Source organism: Adiantum capillus-veneris, chromosome 19, assembly GCF_014529385.1.
Source record: "Adiantum capillus-veneris isolate H3 chromosome 19, ASM1452938v2, whole genome shotgun sequence".
Lineage (NCBI taxonomy): Eukaryota > Viridiplantae > Streptophyta > Polypodiopsida > Polypodiales > Pteridaceae > Adiantum > Adiantum capillus-veneris.
The window spans coordinates 146,653,383-146,674,688 of record NC_140949.1 but is presented as its reverse complement, the minus strand read 5'-3'; the positions used below and the strand labels follow the sequence as shown (position 1 = coordinate 146,674,688).

Genomic DNA, 21,306 nt, shown 5'->3' with positions numbered 1-21,306 from the left:
TCTCATGTAAATGAATGACTTTTCATAAATAGTTGTTATAATGTCTTCATTTTTATGTCCATTAAATCATATCTCATTTTTTTTAAAATTGTCAAACTCTCTACACTATAGTCCATTACAAGTAAACATAACGTTCCCTAACAAACTTCTATTGCAAAGCGAACTAAGCAAGACTACTTATGTGAAAGGGAGGATGGACCCATGCCTCTGATTGACATCGAAATTCCACTAGGGATAAATGACGTGGAGATAATTTTGAAAGACTCCCTATTCTTTCAAAAGATAGGCAGTGGGAAGTAGTGCCCTTCCCTATGGAAGGGCATAATTTCATTTTGCCCTTTTAATGACTAAAAAAAATTAAAAATACAAGTCAGTGTTTGTAATTAAGCAACGTATTTGGTGAGGAATGTTGATATAATTTCTATTTGCAAGTTTTTCTGCACGTCAAAACATTTTCCACTACACTTTTGAAAATACATAAAGGTTAGAAGACATTTTTATTTTACATACTATTTTCTCGTTTTCACTATCATAGCACGTGTGTTCTCTAAATTGGATGGTTAACTTAACGTATTCCCTTTCCATTGACAAATAGTGTATTTTATGCCTTTTCCGTACAGAAGGAGATTTTTTAAACAAGCCTTTTTAATGACAAATTCATGAAAAATTTTGACCTTCATACGACATAAAAAATGCTTTAAAAAGAGCAGATGGGCATCAAATCCTATCGGAGTCGAGGAGGGGTTTTCCTACCTTTAATTTATGGGAAAATTACCAAAATACTCCTCTAATCTGTGGAAATTCCCAAAATACCCCTCAAATTTCAAAAGTTTCCAAAAATCTATTTTGGTTGGATTAATCAAGATTTTCTAATATTTATTCCTTTTTGATAATTGAGATCTTTTTTTAAGTGCTTTGCATGTAATTTCTCACAAATTACCTCGCAAAAAAAGGCAATTATGTCTTAAAATGATGAAGCAATTCATCTCCAAAGGTACATAATCAACTAAAATTCTAGTCATAGCTTCTTGTATCGATAGATAATCAGTCTTCTTGTGAAAAGCTACAAATCCTTTTATCTTTGGAGAAATTAATCTCACAACCAGGGGCATTTTGGGAATTTATGACAAAATATTGGCGGTATTTTGGGTTTTTTTCTGAAATTTGAGGGGTATTTTGGGAATTTCCTTTCGCTTAATTTAACAATCTGCTTACATCCTAAATTCTTTTCCTCCCTTCTTTTCAGCGGCCAGCCCCTTCGCAACCTAAAGTTTTGGAGGCAAACCTGACGTCGAAGTTTCATCGCCATGAGCAAGTCAGGACAACCTCCGGATCTCAAGAAGTAGGTCTTTTTGTTCACGCTGATGTATGTGCGTGCTGAAAGAGAAGAGTTTCCAGTCGCTCTAATTTGAGTGCTCTTTTGTTTTGTTTTCGCAGATATATGGACAAGAAGTTAAACAGTAAGTAGCTAAGATCATGGTGGTCATGCTTGTGCTACACGTGTTACATCAGCACAACAGGCTGCTCCTTTCTTTTGTTCTGACTCTCAGTTTTGCTTCACAGTTAAGTTGAATGCAAATCGAGTGGTTGTTGGCACATTGCGTGGCTATGACCAGTTCATGAATCTGGTACTTGATGGAACAGTGGAAATGAATGGCAATGACCGAAATGAGATAGGCATGGTGGTAAGCTCCTGCAATTCTTTCTCTGAGATTTCTCTGCTTTTATGCATGTAAGAATGTTTTTGAGTGGGATGTGAAGAATGATGTCGTCAATCTCATGTGTTCTGATGCAAATTAGCAATGGATTACGTCCATTTGATCCATATTTATCACATGAAAGGGTTAGGTTATGGGTGTTTCTCATGTGTCACATGGTGGGTGACGGGGGCATCGAAAAGAGAATATTCCATAGTCAGGAGGAAATTCTGAATTGTGTTAGAATTGTTCACAAAGATGAGCAAGCACTTGAATGAAGATGGGTTCAAAGGAAACTTTGAGAAAAAATAGATACTTTCTAAGTAGGTTTATGTTTGCATTACATCTCGGCATGTGGTTGCATTCAGGGACGCATGGGAAATGTTGCGTAAGCATTCGTTTTTAACTCATAAGGTGTTAAAGGTGTTATGGAGTTTTGAACAGGTATAGACCATTTTTTTAAAACAAAAGAGGTTGGCCGTCCACTTAATAAGTGGGCAGCCACAGTATAAGTAAAACAACAGAAAATTTGGGCGTCCCCCTTTGGCAAAAAATAACCAGCGATCTCTCTCTCCTCTCTCTAGAACTGGCCGCATGCTCTCTCCCCTCTGTCTGCTTTTCTAGTGCCCCCTATTGCCTGCTATTGTTGGAGGAAGTCATTCAACTATTCTTGTTGGTCCCAGGGGCTTATAAAAGCCATCCCAACACCTCTCTTCCCCCCCAGATGTGCCAACGCTAAGGGACAATCTTTGCCACTCCGGAAACAAGAGAAAAAGCCACCTCTAGTAGCAAGGAGTTGTTACAGAATTTCAGCCGCGAAGAAAACATCGCCGGGGATTCCCATGGCTGCCCCAAGTGTTCCAGACGTCGCTTGGATCAAGTAGGTGGTTTCCATCGCGAAGAAGTGCCTAGGGAGAGAGATTCCATCGTGACAAGCTGCTGTTTTTCTCTCATAAACGTCGTAGACGGGGCTGATTTGCGAGAAGTAACTCGAGAATTCACCTCTTTTGTGTGTAGGATTGGAGCAGAAGGTTCTATGCGAAGAGATCACTTCTGGGAAGTTGCTTTCAGATAAGCTCAAGAGTAGATCCACGTATCCACCCTAAGTTTGGGAGTAAATCCACGGATTTGAGAGTGGTAGACTCTCGAGTTGGGATCCGAAAGTTGAGATTTGCAAGGAAAGATTGTCTAGGAAAGCAATTATTGCTAGGATTTCAACGGAAGAGGACTTCGGGAATAGAGTCGGGAATGACTTAAAGGGATGCAATGCCATGAGTCCGGAAGTTAAGATCCATAGGCAAGAACCTTGGTCCTCGAGGATTCATAATAAGGAACGGAAGCTCCTTGGAGTAGGATTTATGCCCTATCAATAGGAATATGAGGCTTCTAGTACCATCGAGTCTAATTCTAGAACGAACGTGGTAATACGTTCGGTTCAAGTCTTTGTATAGACTTCTCTCTAGTAATAAGGATTCTTTATGGGGGGGGGGGGGGGAGACCAACCCATCTTATGGTCACTAGTTCTGTGTCGATCTTCTCACTCTCTCTCTATATTAAGTGACTTCAGTATCAAGTGATAAAGTCTATTTATTCGAGTACATATTTTATATTGTTATGCGCTCTCGTTTGTGACAGTCGAGATGGAGTTGACATGGGCTCCTCTGTCAAAGAAGATGAGGGCTTCTCGATCTTGTACTTTGCTCCACGCTCCGTACTTTCATCCATTTGTGTCGGGTCGGTCCCCACAAAATCCGATACCAGTCTTGCTTTTCTTTGCTCGCTCCTCCGCTACTCCATAACTTTCTGGCTTGTCCTCTTTTTGATCGTTAGATGCTTTATTGGGACACTTGGCAAGCACATATGCTTGTTCTTCGTCTCCGTAACACTTGTCCTCTTTGTAGTACTTGGTCCATTGCTCTGCTGACAACCGAGGGCCCGAAGGTTTTTTTTTTTGTTGCTTATCCTACTTCTTATTACTCTAGTCTTTAGCATCGTTGAGACTGGCCATCATGGATGCCACATGAGATTGGACTTTCAGGGTGAGGTTTCACGTGACTAGAGGCTGACTGTCCATTGACAGCCTACTAGAGTGGTTGGCTTGTAAGGTGCAGCGGAATGAATGTTGTATTTTCTCAAGATTAGTGATCTTTATTGCTTAAGGTTCCTTTTAGTTCTTAGGGAAGGAGAGAGCCTTCCGTCTTGTAGAGTGCTGTGATCATGAACAAAGTGAGTGGATATTGTGCTTGCAAGTGAATTGAGACTGAGAGAAGGAGAGAGAAGAGATACGACACCGAGAGGTTGTAAAACCCTCCTCCGAAGGCCTCACTCTCGTCGGCGAGAGTGGCCTACTTTGATTGCACAAAGGTGTTCAATGCGAAGTGCAATGGACTGATGCAATTTGGACTATGCCGGTGACGACGATGGCGATAACTCTAGGGCTGATCTGGATCTTCTCGTATTTGCTGTCCACAAAGGGGCAAGGCTGAGAACCGGTGCCACTTCGGGGGCTGAATTGACTGCTTTTCCTCGTGACTTGTGGCTAAAATTGACTGTCCCTGTAGGGCTGGAATAATGAGGGAAAAACGCTAAAGTGCATGGGGTACTGCTGCGTTTTTAAAGGAACTGCTGCCGGCTGAAAACGCCGAGTGTGTGCTGCGTTTTTAATGGCTGAACGCTGATGATAAAACGCTGGTCTTCCTGCAGGTTGAAGGCTGAATTCCTTGCTGCATTTTGGTGCTTGGGATCGCTACTGATGCAAGGGTAATGCTAGCGTTAGAGGGTTCTGGGGGCTGCTGCTAGTGGAGGGAGAAAACGCCAGGCTTGAGAGGTTTAAGGGATGGCGATGGCTGGTCTTTGAAACGCCAAGGGAAGGGATCACGATGGCGATGAGGAAAACGCCGAGGGATGGGAGTGGCCTCTCCAAGGGATTGGAGAGGGTCTTGCTGAGAGAGGGTGGGACACCTGTTGCTTGGGGAAGCCTGCTGTGTCTTTGCTCATCTGCCATTTTGTGCTAACTTGGGTTTGCTTGTATATTAAGTTTTAACTTACCCAATTTGCCCTACTGAGTACCCAACAAAAGTCACTTAATAAATAAGTGAAAAATAGAGAAAAATGGGATAAAGTCATCTGAAAAATCCCCAAACTGACTCTGATGGAATCTGATGGAAATGCTTATGCTTTTGCAGTGTGCAACCAGAGGATATGCATCTACACTAGGTGACTGGGCATGCACGGTCTACGAATAGACTCACAAAAGTGCTAGATCACTTCTAATCTAACTTGATTGGACTTGACGGAAACCTTGCTATGATGTAGCTTGTCCACGGACACATAGGGTTGGGATGTGTCACGTGACATCTCCTCCTTTTTAAAGTGAGGTACTGATACCGAGCTGCATGGCTTCCTTGTAGTCTGCCAACAACTCTGGATAATCCTTGAAGAACTTTTCGTCTACCCACACCGCTTCATGGGTTCCTCGATCTTTGAACTTCAAAAAATAATGTCGCGCTTGTTTCTTCGAACCATGGCGAAACTGATGCAACAAGACTTGCTTTGGCTCCATGACTTCTGCTTCATCGATGATCTCCGGTTCTTCTTCCGAAACGTCCTTTGGAGGTGTTCCTGAAACACTTTCAACCAAGAAACATGGAAAACGTTTTGCATCGACCATGAGTTAGGCAACTTCAATTTCATTGAAACCTCATTAATCTTTTTGATGACTGGAAATGGACCATACATATGGAAAGATAACTTACATTTCTTTCCAACTTGCTTAAGACGCTGTTTCATGATTCGTAGATACACCCAATCTCCTTCCTTGATCGAGACCTCCTGACGATGCTTGTTAGCCTGTCGAGAATAAGATTCTTGAGCCTTGCTTAGCCGAAGCTTCACACTCTCAAAAATCTCATCCAATGACTGACTCTCAGCATTAGCATCATGCATTTGACTGACCGATCGAGTCAACAGTGACTGGAATCGGCGGCCAAAAGCTGCCTCATACGGAGTTCGACCAATAGCAGAAGAGAAGGAATCATTGAGAATAGCCTATACCAATGGGAGATAGAGATCCCATTGAGACTGCTGATCATGAACATAAGACTTAAACACATCAAAAGCCAACTGATTATAAATTTCCGTTTGACCATCTGACTGTGGGTGAAAAGCGGATGAAAAATTCAACTTTGTGCCAAAATTTTCAAAGAGTGCACGTTAAAAGTTGGACAATGGACTTTTGGCAAACCACAGAGGGGTAACCAATGCTTTATGAACAATCGTGCAACATCTTGTGCAGTAACTGTGGCCTTACAAAGAATCAACATGCAAAATTTGTTGAAACGATCAACAATAGTTAACCATTGAGTGTTTCTTGAATGCTGACTTGGTGGTAAGTTAGTCACAAAATCCATAGAGATATCCTGAAAAGGTCCCTCGAGAATAGGCAGCGGAAGCAAGAGGCCTTGCTGCTTACCTCGAGGAGCTTTTACTTTTTGACATATAGTGCAATGTGTGACATAACTAAACACATCTTTTCACATTTTAGGCCAATAGAAAAATCGTTCAATCTTTTCCAATGTGGTGTTCATACCCCTGTGCCCACCCGTGAGAGAGTCGTGTGCATCATGCAATATGGTTGGCCTGAGAGAGGGCAACACACATAGACGTTGACGAAAAAATAACAATCCATCACGAATGAGATAGTTGCTGGGCCCTTGGGAAGCAAGAGCCTGCAACCAATACTTACCAAACTCCGAATCTGCATACTGATTCTTCATGCTATCAAAAGACTCACCCTGTATAGAAAAAGTGGTTCTTGATTGAAGAGCCAAAATCTGTCCTTTGCGACTCGACGCATCTGCAACATGGTTAGCTTTTCCAGGCACATACTCAATCAAACTGCCAAATTGCTCAAAAAATTGTGACCACCGCGCTTGGCGATCACTCCAATGTGTACTAGGCATAGACTATAGCCACTTGAGGGCTTGATGATCTGTGCGCACTGTAAACTCTCTACCATACAAAAAATGCTTCCAATGCTTAAGAGAGTGAATGACAGACAAGTTCTTTATCATAAAACTGAATAATTCTTTTCCGCACTATTGAGCTTCCGGCTAAGGAAAGCTACTGGGCGACCATGCTGCTGGAGCACAACGCCTATGGCGACGTTGCTCGCATCCGTCCATACCTCAAAGGGGTCATTCCAAGAGGCTAGGATAAGACACGGTGCTTCTGTCACCGCAACCTTGAGAGCTGCGAAAGCCTCAATGGCTGCCTCGGGCAAGTCTACGCGTTGACGACGAGTCTTTACCTCTTTCAAAACATCAGTCATAGGTGAAGCAATGCGTGCAAAATTCTCTATGTGCGAACTATATGCTTGACATAAACCAAGAAAAGAACGCACATCATATGCAGTTTTGGGCAAATCCCAATTACGAACCTGTTCCATCTTCGCGGAATTTAGCTTGATGCCTTCTGTAGAAATGATATAACCCAAATAAGTGACTTCAATAAGAAAAAATTCCGACTTCTTAGCTGCAATATATAACTGACACTCATCCAAACGAGTTAGTACCCTTTCAACATCTAATTCATGTTGCTCCCACGATGCAGAAAAAATGAGAATATCATCTAAGAAGATGAACATACATACGCCTACCATATCGCCGAAACGACCTACCATGAGACGATTGAAGGTACCCACGGCTCCTGTCAATCCAAAAGGCATAACAATATACTCGCATTGCCCTCGCTCGGTGCGAAAGGCGGTCTTGAAAATGTCGCCTTTGAATACCCGTACTTGATGGTATCCACTTTTGAGATCGACCTTGCTGAAAACCTTTGCCCCATTGAGCCTATCCAAGAACTACTCAATGCAGAGCATCGGAAACTTGTTCTTGACGGTCATCTTGTTTAATGCCCTGTAATCAACACACAAACGAGACGAACCATCCTTCTTGCGAACGAACAAAATAGGGGCAACAAAAGGACTTACACTAGGACGTATGAATCCTCTAGCCACCAACTCCGTGAGTTGTCGCTCTAACTCTTCCTCCTGTGACTTGTTCAAACGGTAGGGAGCCTTACTGACAGGCTGCGCGCCCTCCATAAGCTCGATGCGATGGTCCTCCGACCGCTCCGGTGGGAGACGAGGTGGAAGATCATCCTGCAAATAGAGATGTTTAAATTTCGTAAACAACTCTGAATACTTACTTGGAGCTTGAATGCTCTGGGAAACTGGGGCAGCATAGATGAATGCCGCTTGTGCTCCTCGTCGTAATTCACGCTTTATGTGCACATGTGAGATGAGAGGCAAAGAATGCAAGCCCTCCTCAGCACGAATGATGAGGGGGGAATCTGTTTTGGCATGTAAATTGAGAGTGAGAGCCTCCCAATCAACGAGAGGGTTCAGTTCACGAAACCATTTCATGCCTAAAATCATATCACATCCTGAGAGAGGAAACACAAGAAATTTCCTACGAAAAGAAGCTTGCTGAACGGTAAACATCACATCAAGGCACTCCTTCGTGATGAGAGAGTCCATACCAGGAGTGAAGCCAGAAACCTTGATAGGAAATTTCTGACTAACCTCTAGGCGGGCTCTCTCAACAAGAGGGGGACTAATCACATCATGCATACTGCCTGGATCAAACAATATGATAAAACGCTGTCCTTTTACATGGCCATAACACTTCATGAGAGATTCATCAATGTGTGTGTCAGAGTCATGAGAAGATGCAGGTTGTGTTGTGACAGAGTTTGTGGTAGTTGTGGGTGCCTTTGGTTCTTTAGGTGGGACTGTCTTAGGATAGGCCTTCTTAATGTGACCCTTGACATGACATTGAAAACATCTACCTTCTTTAGCATAAATCACTTGTTCCTCAGCCGTGATGTATCCTCCTCTAATTCCTTGTGAAGCTTTTTCATCAGGGGTTAGCTTAGGTTTTGCAAGTGTCTTAGCTTTACCCTTAGATTCATTGTTAGAGTTCTTTTTCGAGGAATTAGAGGAAGAAGGGCTAGAAGAATTACCATTCTTACCATTCTTTCCGTTCTTACCATTCTGTGTGTTCTGAGAATTCTGTGGGGTTCCTTGAGAAGTCTTGTTTTCCTTAGGCTTTCCTTTGTTGTGCTTCATCTCGTGGGTGGAAGCAATTGCTACCGCTTTGTTGAGATCGATTGGATCGAGTACCTCGACATCATACTTGATATACTCGTCCAATCCGTAAAGAAATGCCTCCTTGCGCTTCGCATCCGATTTGCGTAATCGAGTGCCGAGCTGCAAAACACGATTAGAGAAAGACATAACTGGCATACCGTTTTGCTTGAGAGCTCGCTAATCGTCCTTCAATGGTGCAAGGTACTGAGGTGGCATAGACCGCGCCTTGAGCTTGTCTTGGAAATCAGCCCAACTAAAAGAGAGGGGTGTGAAATCATCGGCTGCCTCTAGGTGTGCGGCTCGCTGTGCCTCTTGCCATGCCTGGTACCAATTTATGGCATCACCGGCAAGGTACATAGCTGCCGTCAAAACTTTGCTATTGCCTGTTTTCTTAGTTGTCGCAAAATAAGCATTAAATTGATGCAACCAAGAATAAATAACAGTAGCATTCATCTTACCGTCATACTTATTGAAAGTCAACTTCTCTGTGACTGGATTGTGTGAATCCGCATCGTGGCTTGCGTCACTTGACGAACTCCCACGATCTTTGGGTGGTTCGGTCTTCGAGGCTAGGATTTGGGCAATAAATTCTTGATTGCGAAGCTCCCTTTGAGCTTCACGCTCGGCCTTCTTTTCTGCTTTTCGTTCATTTCATTCAACGCGCTTGCGCTCGAGAGCAAGTCGATTTTCTTCTTGTTGGGCGGCAAATCTTGCGTTTCTTTCTTCGCGCTCGCGGTCCTTGGCTGCTTGATCTGCGGCCATTCTTGCAATTCTGTTGTCGCGCTCACGGTCCTGAGCAAGGCTATTTTCTTCTTGTTTTGCGGCAAGAGCAATGTGCTCACGCTCCTGAGCAAGGCGCTCACGTTCTAAAGCAAGGCGCTTGTCTTCCTGTCTATCCATCATGGCCATCGTCTGCTTGACCATTGCCTCCATAGGGTCTGGCGTAGATGGCGAAGGGGGAGGGTTGGAAAAATCTCCTGGTGGGGAGAATCCTTCGTCGCCTCTCTCATGCTCATCACTTGAATGCGAAGTATCCATGCCGCTTCAGGTGACGACCATGCACTATGATCTTGGGGTCTTAAGCTCGCGAGGAACTTGGGTTCTTGAGGTTTTCTTTCGCTTGCAAATCGCGTTGGAGAAGGATCTTCTCTTCACCCGAGTTCTACCCTTTTCTGTGGGCGCATCCCTTGGCGGCCTTGCGCTCACACCAAGGTTGCTTTTTCCCACCTCACGTCGATTAGCTGGCCGCTAAGTGCACGGTCCGCTCTCAATGAGTGAAAAGAGACACAAGGGGAGGCTGGACAAGCCCTTCTTTCTTGGGATTCCTGCCACTCTTCAACAAAACACGATTAGGAATCGACACGCCCAAGCGAACTTGGGTTCGTATAACCGGCCTATACAACATAGAGGGCGGTACTATTTCAATTACCTGTTAACTTTACACAGAGCATTGAGAAGGGAAGAGAACACAGTTGCGTCCAGCGACTAGAATGTCACTGCGCACACGAGACCGACACCCTGTAGGCCCCAAAGACTGGCGCCCCTTTCGGTATTTCTTTATTCAAATTAAGGTAGACGATGCGACCACTTAGCACAAGCTTTCACAAAGCTGTCCAAACCTGGCGAGGGCTGAAAACGCAGGTTTTCGATCGGATTTTGACAGCATAACGGCGCAAAAACCCCTGTAGGTCAAAAACACCCGTCTAGGACGGATTCCCTCGATATCTGGAAGCTTTCTGGTGAGCTGTCACAGAAATTCAGCGGGCTGTAATTCTCTGTTTTTCACTGCCGGGAGCCCAAAAGCCTGTACACGCATCCCAAGGCTCTCACGAGGCTCCCCCGATGTTCCCTTGCAGTTTAGGTGCGAAACCCTAAACCTGCAGAAAAACACAGCAGGCTTTAATTCCCTGTTTCGGATCGTTTTTAGCAGAGCAAACACGCCTACGCGTGTCCCAAGGGCTCCCGCACGTAATGGGACAGTTCCCCTGTGAATTGGACGAGTTTTCACTCGAGAAAACTCTCCAAACTCGCAATCTTTCGTGATGGAACTGTGCGTACCTGTGGGGGATTAGGAATTAGCTAATCCGGTTCCTGTTCAGAAGGCTCTTGCCTTGGCAAACGCGCATAAACCCCCAGAACTGTACATAGGTCAAATGAGAAGCCCACTAGTGGGGCATAACATACTGTACGTAGGGGAGAAAGAGAGCAGTATGTAGCGTGCGGGGCATCACTCTCGTCACCATACTGTGCATAGAGGGCATTGTAAGCATTCCATAGCTTCTGTACTTGCTACAATCCACCTGAGGCTGAAAATGGCACCCCCTTTGTTGATATGCAGCTCGTTTTTGCCTCCCAGAGTGGCAGAATCGCTCACAGGCTGACACGTCGCTTAGTTTCTGAGTTTGGGCTTTCCCTGCTAAAAATATCTCAACTAATATCTCAACTGGTGCGTCAGTTGACTTGGCAGCAGAGCAATAAAATGTTCCCCTTGTCATTCTAGAGCTAATGACGCAAACACATTTTCCGGTCAAAAATAGCAGTTCCCTATATTTTAGGAGATGCTTCCATGGCGTCCCTATCGGTCTCCTGACCATCATTGAAGACTACCATTTGACCAACATCTACAATGTGGGTTAATTTACTAGCCCCTTACAACTTATAAAGTTGCAGTGACTTGACGAGTGGCCCAAATTCTAGTTTGGCGCACACGAGCTTCCATACTCATCAGAATTTAGTGCTAACTGGCCCGGGCAGTCCCTGTCTGACCGACCTAGATCCCCGATGTGAGAAACCCATTTGGTTGCAGCCGTTTCACACTGGCCATGCATTGTCCACTTGCACCTTTTCAAGGGTTTTGGGACAGACAAGTAAAAATAAAATAAATATATCTAATACTTATTTACGGAAGGCAACAGGAAAAATACACCTCTTGGTGACACACCCCACCCTTGAAATACTGCAAGCGACCTCGCTTGCATGCCAATAATACATGCAGATATCTCCTGATATCACATATATTCTATGATGGGAATCCAAGATATACATGCTTCCGGAAATGCAGCGTTGGACGATTAAACAATCCCACCAATCTGGCTACGACACATATATCAAGCATAGAAGTCTTCTAGTGTACTCTTGAGCACAAACTTCTCTAGCTAAATTCTGTATGGAAAGAGTAGATACAATTGCTTAACTACTCTCTTGAGCATCATGAACCATGCTCTTGCCTTGCTCCAAAAAGGCTGCATCAAGTCACTGTGGGTTCCATTGGAAAGGCTTCAAGATACAATTGCAATAGTTGAGGTGAATCAAGCAATTCAGACTCTTCCATCCATTTGGCATCTAATGATGGATAGTTCTTGAACTTCACCAAATAGCGTCTTGCAACCTTTCCTCTAACCTTTCTTTCTTTATGTGCCAATATCTGTTCAGGAACAAGGATTTCATCCAATTCTTCGACTTCGGGTTGTTCCTCATCAAGCATATTCTCTGGCACATCACCAACAAAGGGCCTTAGAAGGCTGACATGAAAAGCATTATGTATTTTCCAGCCTTCTGGTAGCTTTAACCTGTAAGCTACATCGTTGATCTTTTCTGAAATCTGAAAAGGACGATAATATCGCATACTGAGCTTAGGAAACAAGCGTTCCTTGCCTTTCCTTTTCCTTAACCTGGCCTTTTCAAAGCGCAAAAGTACCCAATCACCAAGTGAAAATACAAGTTCACGACGGTGACGATCAGCAGCTTTCTTTTGCTTAGCCTAAGTCTTCTCAAGAGCAATCTTTATCTTCCTGTATGTTTCATCCATATCTTTCACATACTTGTCTGCCTCAAATATCTTGTCCTTAGTCTGCAAAATGGGTGGGACTTTCTTTCCTCCTTCCACTATCTCAAATGGTGCCTTACCTGTTGATGTATGCACAGTGTTATTGTAAGCATATTCAACCAATGGGAGATGGTGTTCCCAAGTTGCCTTGTGCTCTGAGACATAACATTTGAGCAGGTCCAAGACAATAGAATTTGCCTCTTTTGATTGTCTATCAATTTGCAGATGAAACGAAGAAGAGAACTTGAGCGTAGTGCCAATGTTCTCAAACAATGCCTTTCAGAAAAGACTCGTCATACGTGGATCCCTGTCACTGACAATTGACTGAGGCATCCCATGATATTTAAAGATATTGCTCATGAATATCTTGACCATGTGTTCTGGCTTTATCTTCTTCCTAACAGGAATGAAATGGGCCTGCTTATTGAACCTACAAATGATAGTCCAAATCCCATCATTTCCTGTTGCGTCCTTGGAAGATCAAAGATAAAGTCCATTGCTATGCTTTCCCATGGCCTATCTGGGATCGGCAATGGCTGCAACAATCCCGGTTGCTTTTGTCTGTCAAATTTGACTTTTTGGCATACTAAGCATGATCTTACAAATGTGTCAACATGATGACGCAAAGCTGGCCAATAGAAGAATGCCTCAACCCCTTTCACTGTCGCATCAATTCCACGATGCCCAGCATAAGGTGGAGCATGACTTTCCATCAAAATCTTTGGCCGTAACTGTTTAGTAACGCATAACTTTCCATGCATCATGAGAAAGTCATTCTTAAGTATATAGTGCTCATGATGTTGCCCATCAACAAGCTGGTCATAGATCCTTGCAAAATCTGAATCTTTAGCATATTGTGTCTTCATTTCGTCTAGTTCACAATGGTACGGAATCGACACTGCTGAAATTTGGGGCTTTCGTGACAACGCATCAGCCACCACGTTCTTTTTCCCTTGCACATGCACAATCTGAAAATGGAACATTGACAAGATGTTTGCCCATCGCATGTGCTTCTCAGACAACTTCGTCTGTGTAAGAAAATATCGCAAGGTTTGATGATCCGTTTGGACAACAAAATCAGCCCCTAGCAAATAGTGTTTCCAACTAGTGAGAGCATGAATTACTGCCAGCAATTCTTTCTCATAGACTTGCAAGTTCCTTTCAGTCTTCAAAAGAATTCTGCTCTCATATGCAACTACTCGGCCATTCTGCATTAAAACTGCACCAAGAGTATGGCCACACGCATCACATTGAACCACAAAAGGTTTAGAAAGATCTGGCAAAATAATTACCGGATCTGAAGTCAGCTTCTCTTTCAAGTGTTTGAACGCTAAAATTTCCTTGGCTGTCCACTTGAAAGTAACTCCTTTTCCTTGCAGTGCATGGATTGGAGAAGCAATCTCAACAAAATTTCGGATGAACCTCCTGTAATAGGAACATAAGCCTAGAAAGCTTCGAATGTCATGTACGGACTTCAAGTCTAGCCATGACCTAATTGCTTCCACTTTAGCGGGATCCATGCGTACCCCATCCTTTGAAACAATGTGCCCAAGGAAGTGAATTTCTTGCAAAAAGAACTCACTTTTCTTCGCATTGATGAGTAGTCTATTCTTGCGTAGCTCATTGAAAACTGCGGTCAAGTGATCCCTATGCTCCTCTTCAGACTTTGAGTAGACAATCATGTCATCAAAGAAGGTACCTATGAAGTTTCTATGTGGTCTAAAAATTCTGTCCATCATCCTATTAAATGTGGCAGGAGCATTTGTGAGACCAAATGGCATGACAAGAAACTCATAGAGACCAAATGTTGTCCTGAACGCAGTCTTATGGACATCTTCTGGTCTAATGCATATCTGATGATACCCGCTCTTTAGGTCTATTCTTGTAAACAATGACGCTCCCTCGAGCCGATCAAGAATGTCATCTATCCTCGGTATGGAGAACCTGTTCTTGATGGTATTCTTATTCAAGGCGCGATAGTCAATGCACATGAGCCATGAACCATCCTTCTTATGCACTAAGAGTACAGGCGAACAAAAAGGGGATGAACTGGGCTGAATCAGCCCCTTCTCTAAAAGCTCGTTGACCTGACCCATAATCTCTTTCTGCTGGGCTGCACTAACCCTGTATGGTGGTCTATTAAATGGACTAGAACCTGGCACAAGATCTATAGTATGATCCTCAGGTCTCTCAGGAGGTAACTCCCCTGGCAAAGAGTCCAAAAAACAATCACTGAAACCGCTCAAAAAAGTTGACCTGTCTTTATCTAAGGTAGACAAATTAGATACAACTTGAGGTACTTCTTTTGCAAAGATCAAGTACGCAGAAAGATGATTCTTTATTACAGATGAAATAGCAGAAGCAGAAACAACTGGAACAGACTCGCCTTTAAGCTTTACATCAAGGACATGAGTCTTTCCTCTATGTACAAGGGTAATCTTTTTGTTGTAAGTATCCACCATAGCATGCAACCTGTAACACCATGGGATACCCAATAACACATCACAGCCCTCAAGCGGCATAATATGAAATTCTTTCGCATCCACATAGCTCTGAATGTGCAGACGAAGCTTTCCCAGAATGGGAGTAACAGGCTCTAAACGTCCTAGGCATGCCAAACCTGCTTCGCTTGTCATACCCATCTCCTCTGCACGAATGCCCAACTTTGATGCCAATTCTGGTGATATGAAATTTGCACGGGCTCCTGGATCAAAGAAAACCAGCACTGTCTGGTCTCTAACTTTGCCCCAAGCTGTGCACAGCTCCGTGGCATCTGTGTTTGGCTGATCTCCAACCAAATCTGGAACAAGTCCTGCACTCGGCTTTGGCTTCTTCCCTTTATGGTCTGATTTGTCATCCTTATCGTGTGACTTCTTCTGTGGGCACTCATTTGCAAAGTGTCCTTCCTGTTCACAAATGTAGCATTTCTTGGCCTCCCTAAGAGCTTTCCTTTCTTGAAAAGTTTTGCCAGAAAAATGCCTTTTTTGTCCTTGTCCTCGTTCCGAAGAAGATTTAGATTGCTTCTTGGACGTATCAGCTTCTTCAGTGGAGGGCTTCTTTGCAGGAGACTCAGAAGGCTTTGCTGCAACATTGCCCTTGGCTGAAAACTGTTTGCCTTGGGCCCCTTTCTTGTGGCTATTAAATCCATCGGAATCTCCCTTCGACAGATTGTTGGCCACTCTTGCATTCTCTATCAATTGAAACATATTCATGACAGTAGTCTTTGTGCAGTAGTCCCTGATTTTCTTGGGCAATCCGCAACAATACTTCTCAATTTGTTCTGACAAAGGCACAAACCTGTAAGAGGTGATTGGCAACAGTGCGGCCCAAAACCGTTTATTGTACTCTTCCAGATCCGCACACTGTTTAGCATTCAACTCGTGCCATTCCGTCATTACATCCACTTCAAAAGTGTTTGTCAACCATGCAGGCGCAAAAAGTTGTTGGGGCTTGACCCTGGTTCAACAATGCGGTCCACCATTGGAGCACATTCCCTTTCAAGAAAGTGGCAGCCTTGCGTATCTTTGAAGATTCCGTGAAGTTTCCTCCAGCATAAGCTGCATCGAACTGTTGTATGAAGGTCAAAGCCTTTAATTGGTCCTCAGTTCCTTTGAAAGTTTCAAACTTCACTCCCTGCCCACCTTCCTTGTAATCCTTAGGCTAACTCAAAGGAGCCACATTATCATAAACAGGTGCCTGTAACAGTGGTGCTCCATGAGTGTTCATTCCAGCACTCGCATCAACTGTTTTCACTGTCATATCTGCATTTTGTACGCATGGCTGCGAAAAACCAGCCATACCAAATTGTGTTCCAGGCACTCGAAACTGGCCATAGGCACCCTGAAAACCTGGTTGGACACCCATGTTCGCGTACATAGGGTTACCCATGCCTGTTTGCATTGTCCCGAACACATTTCCTGGCATATAACCTGTGGAAGGTCCAGCCATAGCTTGAAACATTGAACCACCTCCAAAATAACCAGGATAAGTATTAGGTAATGGAAGGGTCTGACGCATAGCCTGTTCATTGCTCCCTTGACCATTCACAAACGGTTCCTATCCAGCTAAAGCAAGTTGCTTTGGATCATTGGACACCGCTAGTTGCTCAACCACATGGGCTTTCCCTCGAGCATCATGAGTCCTCTGCGCATTGGAAATCTCCTTTTCCTGCAACGGCTCAGTCATGCCCTGTGTAGGAGGCTGAAAACCCTGTGTCGGAGCCTGTAAGAATTCCTGCATCCTTGGGTTGTTAGCCAACTGCTGAAACATGTCCATGCAACAACGCAGTTGAGTTCTAAACAACCTGTCCTCTTCTTGAAGAGTTGAAGGAATTTTCTCTGTGCCATGTGAGGAAGATCCCTCTTCAGGTACTTCGTCTGTCTCTCTTCTTTGCCATATCGACAAGCTCTGTGTTGCTTTCACCCACAACAATCCACGCTGCACTTTTTGAAGAAAAAGTGACTATCCCGTCGATGGAACCATATAACCGGCCTATACAACGTAGAGGGTGGTACTATTTCAATTACCTGTTAACTTTACACAGAGCACTGAGAAGGGAAGAGAACACAGTTGCGTCCAGCGACTAGAATGTCACTGCGCACACGAGACCGACACCGTGTAGGCCCCAAAGATTGGCGCCCCTTTCGGTATTTCTTTATTCAAATTAAGGTAGACGATCCGACCACTTAGCACAAGCTTTCACAAAGCTGTCCAAACCTGGCGAGGGCTGAAAACGCAGGATTTCGACCGGATTTCGACAACATAACGACGCAAAAACCCCTGTAGGTCAAAAACACCTGTCTAGGACGGATTCCCTCGATATCTGGAAGCTTTGTGGTGAGCTGTCACAGAAATTCAGCGGACTGTAATTCTCTGTTTTTCACTGCCGGCAGCCCAAAAGCCTGAACACGCATCCCAAGGCTCTCACGAGGCTCCCCCGATGTTCCCTTGCAGTTTAGGTGCGAAACCCTAAACCTGCAGAAAAACACAGCAGGCTTTAATTCCCTGTTTCGGATCGTTTTTAGCGGAGCGAACACGCCTACGCGTGTCCCAAGGGCTCCCGCACGTAATGGGACAGTTCCCCTGTGAATTGGACGAGTTTTCACGCGAGAAAACTCTCCAAACTCGCAATCTTTCGTGATGGAACTGTGCGTACCTGTGGGGGATTAGCAATTAGCTAATCCGGTTCCTGTTCAGAAGGCTCTTGCCTTGGCAAACGTGCATAAACCCCCAGAACTGTACATAGGTCAAATGAGAAGCCCACTAGTGGGGCATAACATACTGTACGTAGGGGAGAAAGAGAGCAGTATGTAGCGTGCGGGGCATCACTCCCGTCACCATACTGTGCATAGAGGGCAAGGTAAGCATTCCATAGCTTCTGTACCTGCTACAATCCACCTGAGGCTGAAAATGGCACCCCCTTTGTTGATATGCAGCTCGTTTTTGCCTCCCAGAGTGGCAGAATCGCTCACAGGCTGACACGTCGCTTAGTTTTCGAGTTTGGGCTTTCCCTGCTAAAAATATCTCAACTGGTGCGTCAGTTGACTTGGCAGCAGAGCAATAAAATGTTCCCCTTGTCATTCTAGAGCTAATGACGCGAACACATTTTCCGGTCAAAAATAGCAGTTCCCTATATTTTAGGAGATGCTTCCATGGCGTCCCTATCGGTCTCCTGACCATCATTGAAGACTACCATTTGACCAACATCTACAATGTGGGTTAATTTACTGGCCCCTTTCAACTTATAAAGTTGCAGTGACTTGACGAGTGGCCCAAATTCCAGTTTGGTGCACACGAGCTTCCATACTCATCAGAATTCAGTGCTAACTGGCCCGGGCAGTCCCTGTCTGACCGACCTAGATCCCCGATGTGAGAAACCCATTTGGCTGCAGCTGTTTCACACTGGCCATGCAATGTCCACTTGCACCTTTTCAAGGGTTTTGGGACAAACAAGTAAAAATAAAATAAATATATCTAATACTTATTTACAGAAGGCAACAAGAAAAATACACCTCCTGGTGACAGTTCGTGCGACCGCAACAAGCAAAAAAGATTCTTGTGGTTCTTGGTTCTTCCCTTGAGTAATGCAGAACACTTCCAAAGCTCTGATACCAATGTAAGGTGCAAAGGAATGAATGTTGTATTTTCTCAAGATTAGTGATCTTTATTGCTCAAGGTTCCTTTTAGTTCTTAGGGAAGGAGAGAGCCTTCCGTCTTGTAGAGTGCTGTGATCACGAACAAAGTGAGTGGATATTGTGCGTGCAAGTGAATGAGACTGAGAGAAGGAGAGAGAAGAGATACGACACCGAGAGGTTGTAAAACCCTCCTCCGAAGGCCCCACTCTCGTCGGCGAGATTTGTCTACTTTGATTGCACAAAGGTGTTCAATGCGAATGCAATGGACTGATGCAATTTGGACTATGCCGGTGACGACGATGGCAATAACTCTAGGGCTGATCTGGATCTTCTCGTATTTGTTGTCCACAAAGGGGCAAGGCTGAGAACCGGTGCCACTTTGGGGGCTGAATTGACTGATTTTCCTCGTGACTTGTGGCTAAAATTGACTGTCCCTGTAGGGCTGGAATAATGAGGGAAAAACGCTAAAGTGCATGGGGTACTGCTGCGTTTTTAAAGGAACTGCTGCCGGCTGAAAACGCTGAGTGTCTGCTGCGTTTTTAATGGCTGAACGCTGATGATAAAACGCTGGTCTTCCTGCAGGTTGAAGGCTGAATTCCTTGCTGCGTTTTGGTGCTTGGGATCGCTACTGATGCAAGGGTAATGCTAGCGTTAGTGGGTTCTGGGGGCTGTTGCTAGTGGAGGGAGAAAACGCCAGGCTTGAGAGGTTTAAGGGATGGCGATGGCTGGTCTTTGAAACGCCAAGGGAAGGGATCACGATGGCGATGAGGAAAACGCTGAGGGAAGGGAGTGGCCTCTCCAAGGGATTTGAGAGGGTCTTGCTAAGAGAGGGTGGGACACCTGTTGCTTGGGGAAGCCTGCTGTGTCTTTGCTCATCTGCCATTTTGTGCTAACTTGGGTTTGCTTATATATTAAGTTTTAACTTACCCAATTTGCCCTACTGAGTACCCAACAAAAGTCACTTAATAAATAAGTGAAAAATGTTAAAAATAGAGAAAAATGGGATAAAGTCATTTGAAAAATCCCCAAATTGACTCTGATGGAATTTGATGGAAATGCTTATGCTTATGCAGTGTGCAACCAGAGGATATGCATCTACACTAAGTGACTATATGCATCTACACTTAGTGACTGGGCATGCACGGTCTACGAATAGACTCACAAAAGTGCTAGATCACTTCTAATCTAACTTGACTGGACTTGACGGAAACCCTCCTATGGTGTAGCTTGTCCACGGACACATAGGGTTGGGATTTGTCACGTGACATGGCTCTTTCCAGAGGAGAACGTGTCAACCCTGTTTTCACTGTGGAGGAGGCTCCACTTTGGAGACTATGGATTTGGCAAGGCATCTCCTTGCTCAATTGGACTGGGATCCTGGAGAGTGGCACTAGCCTTCGTTGAGCGATGATGATGTCCCTCTATCCTTTTTTGAGTACACAATCTCCCTTGGAAGGAGGCTTCTTTTGCGAACCCGACAACCACCTGGTCAGAGGTGTGGTAGGATCAGCGCATCCTCCCAGCTTTCCAGCGATAGTTTTGGTTCTGCATCTTGACCCTTTGGATCAACCACATGATTTTTTTTTTCATGTGGATGATAGCGCGTGCTTGATTGCTTGTAGGCTCTTGGTCAACACTCACTGGTCATGATTCGACTTGTCAGCGATGTACTTTGGAGCCCGAGTGTTTGAGGCACTGTTTTTGGGTTTGTCTATATGCGCAGCCAGTGTGGATGGCAGTTTGTTGTTTTTGATTAGAGTGGGCATCCATGATGGGTTTGTGACGTGGGGGGCAGTTGCATGGCTTTTGCAATTTTTGGGGTCACACCTTTTTTTAGGGCTTGCCGACAGATTTCGTCTTCCTGCTTACTCCCTTAAGATATAGACCAGGTACTCTACAGATGATACGAAATGCAGGTCATGAGTTGGATTTCTACCACCAAGACATAGTTTTCACCACGATGTGTAGCATCATGCTTTGGACCATGTGGAAAGCTCGCTATGCCCCCATTTTGGGCTTTAAGTCCCCCCTGTCCACCGTTTTGATAGCTATTTGGAAAGAGTTGTTGCATACTCTTCGCAATCAGTGCCAAGTGGGATTTTTCAGCCAACTCCTCCAGGGCAGCGGAGCAACGTCAATGCGTCTTTCTTCACAGATGGGCGAGATCGTCAGCTCTTTTTCGTGAAGACCATGGCTACATCACATGGCATTATGCACCCCTACCGTGGTTCCTTTTACATTCATCATATAGGTCACCTTGATGTATGTATGTTCACACCTTGCTAGCCCACTTTGGTAATTTCTTTGTGTGATAGGTCATTGTGCATCTTCAAAGGTCTCTTATGTACATAGAATACAACCCCTTTTCTTGCCACACATAGAGAGAGAGAGAGAGAGAGAGAGAGAGAGAGAGAGAGAGAGAGAGAGAGAGAGAGAGAGAGAGAGAGAGAGAGAGAGAGAGAGTTGCTAAATTGGCTTTATCAAACAGGAAAATAG

The 21,306-nt window shown here is 44.5% G+C and overlaps 1 protein-coding gene across 1 annotated transcript in view; it reads left to right on the top strand.

Annotated features, from left to right (window-relative positions):
• Positions 1–1,207: 1,207 nt before the first annotated feature.
• LOC147435033 (putative small nuclear ribonucleoprotein G) overlaps positions 1,208–21,306 on the top strand; it is a 32,287-nt gene continuing 12,188 nt past the window's right edge. The window contains exons 1-3 of the mRNA XM_086491390.1: positions 1,208–1,342; positions 1,438–1,460; positions 1,564–1,685. Of these exons, the coding sequence (XP_086347516.1) occupies positions 1,308–1,342; positions 1,438–1,460; positions 1,564–1,685 (180 nt within the window). The 5' untranslated portion in view covers positions 1,208–1,307. The remainder of the gene's footprint in view (positions 1,343–1,437; positions 1,461–1,563; positions 1,686–21,306) is intronic.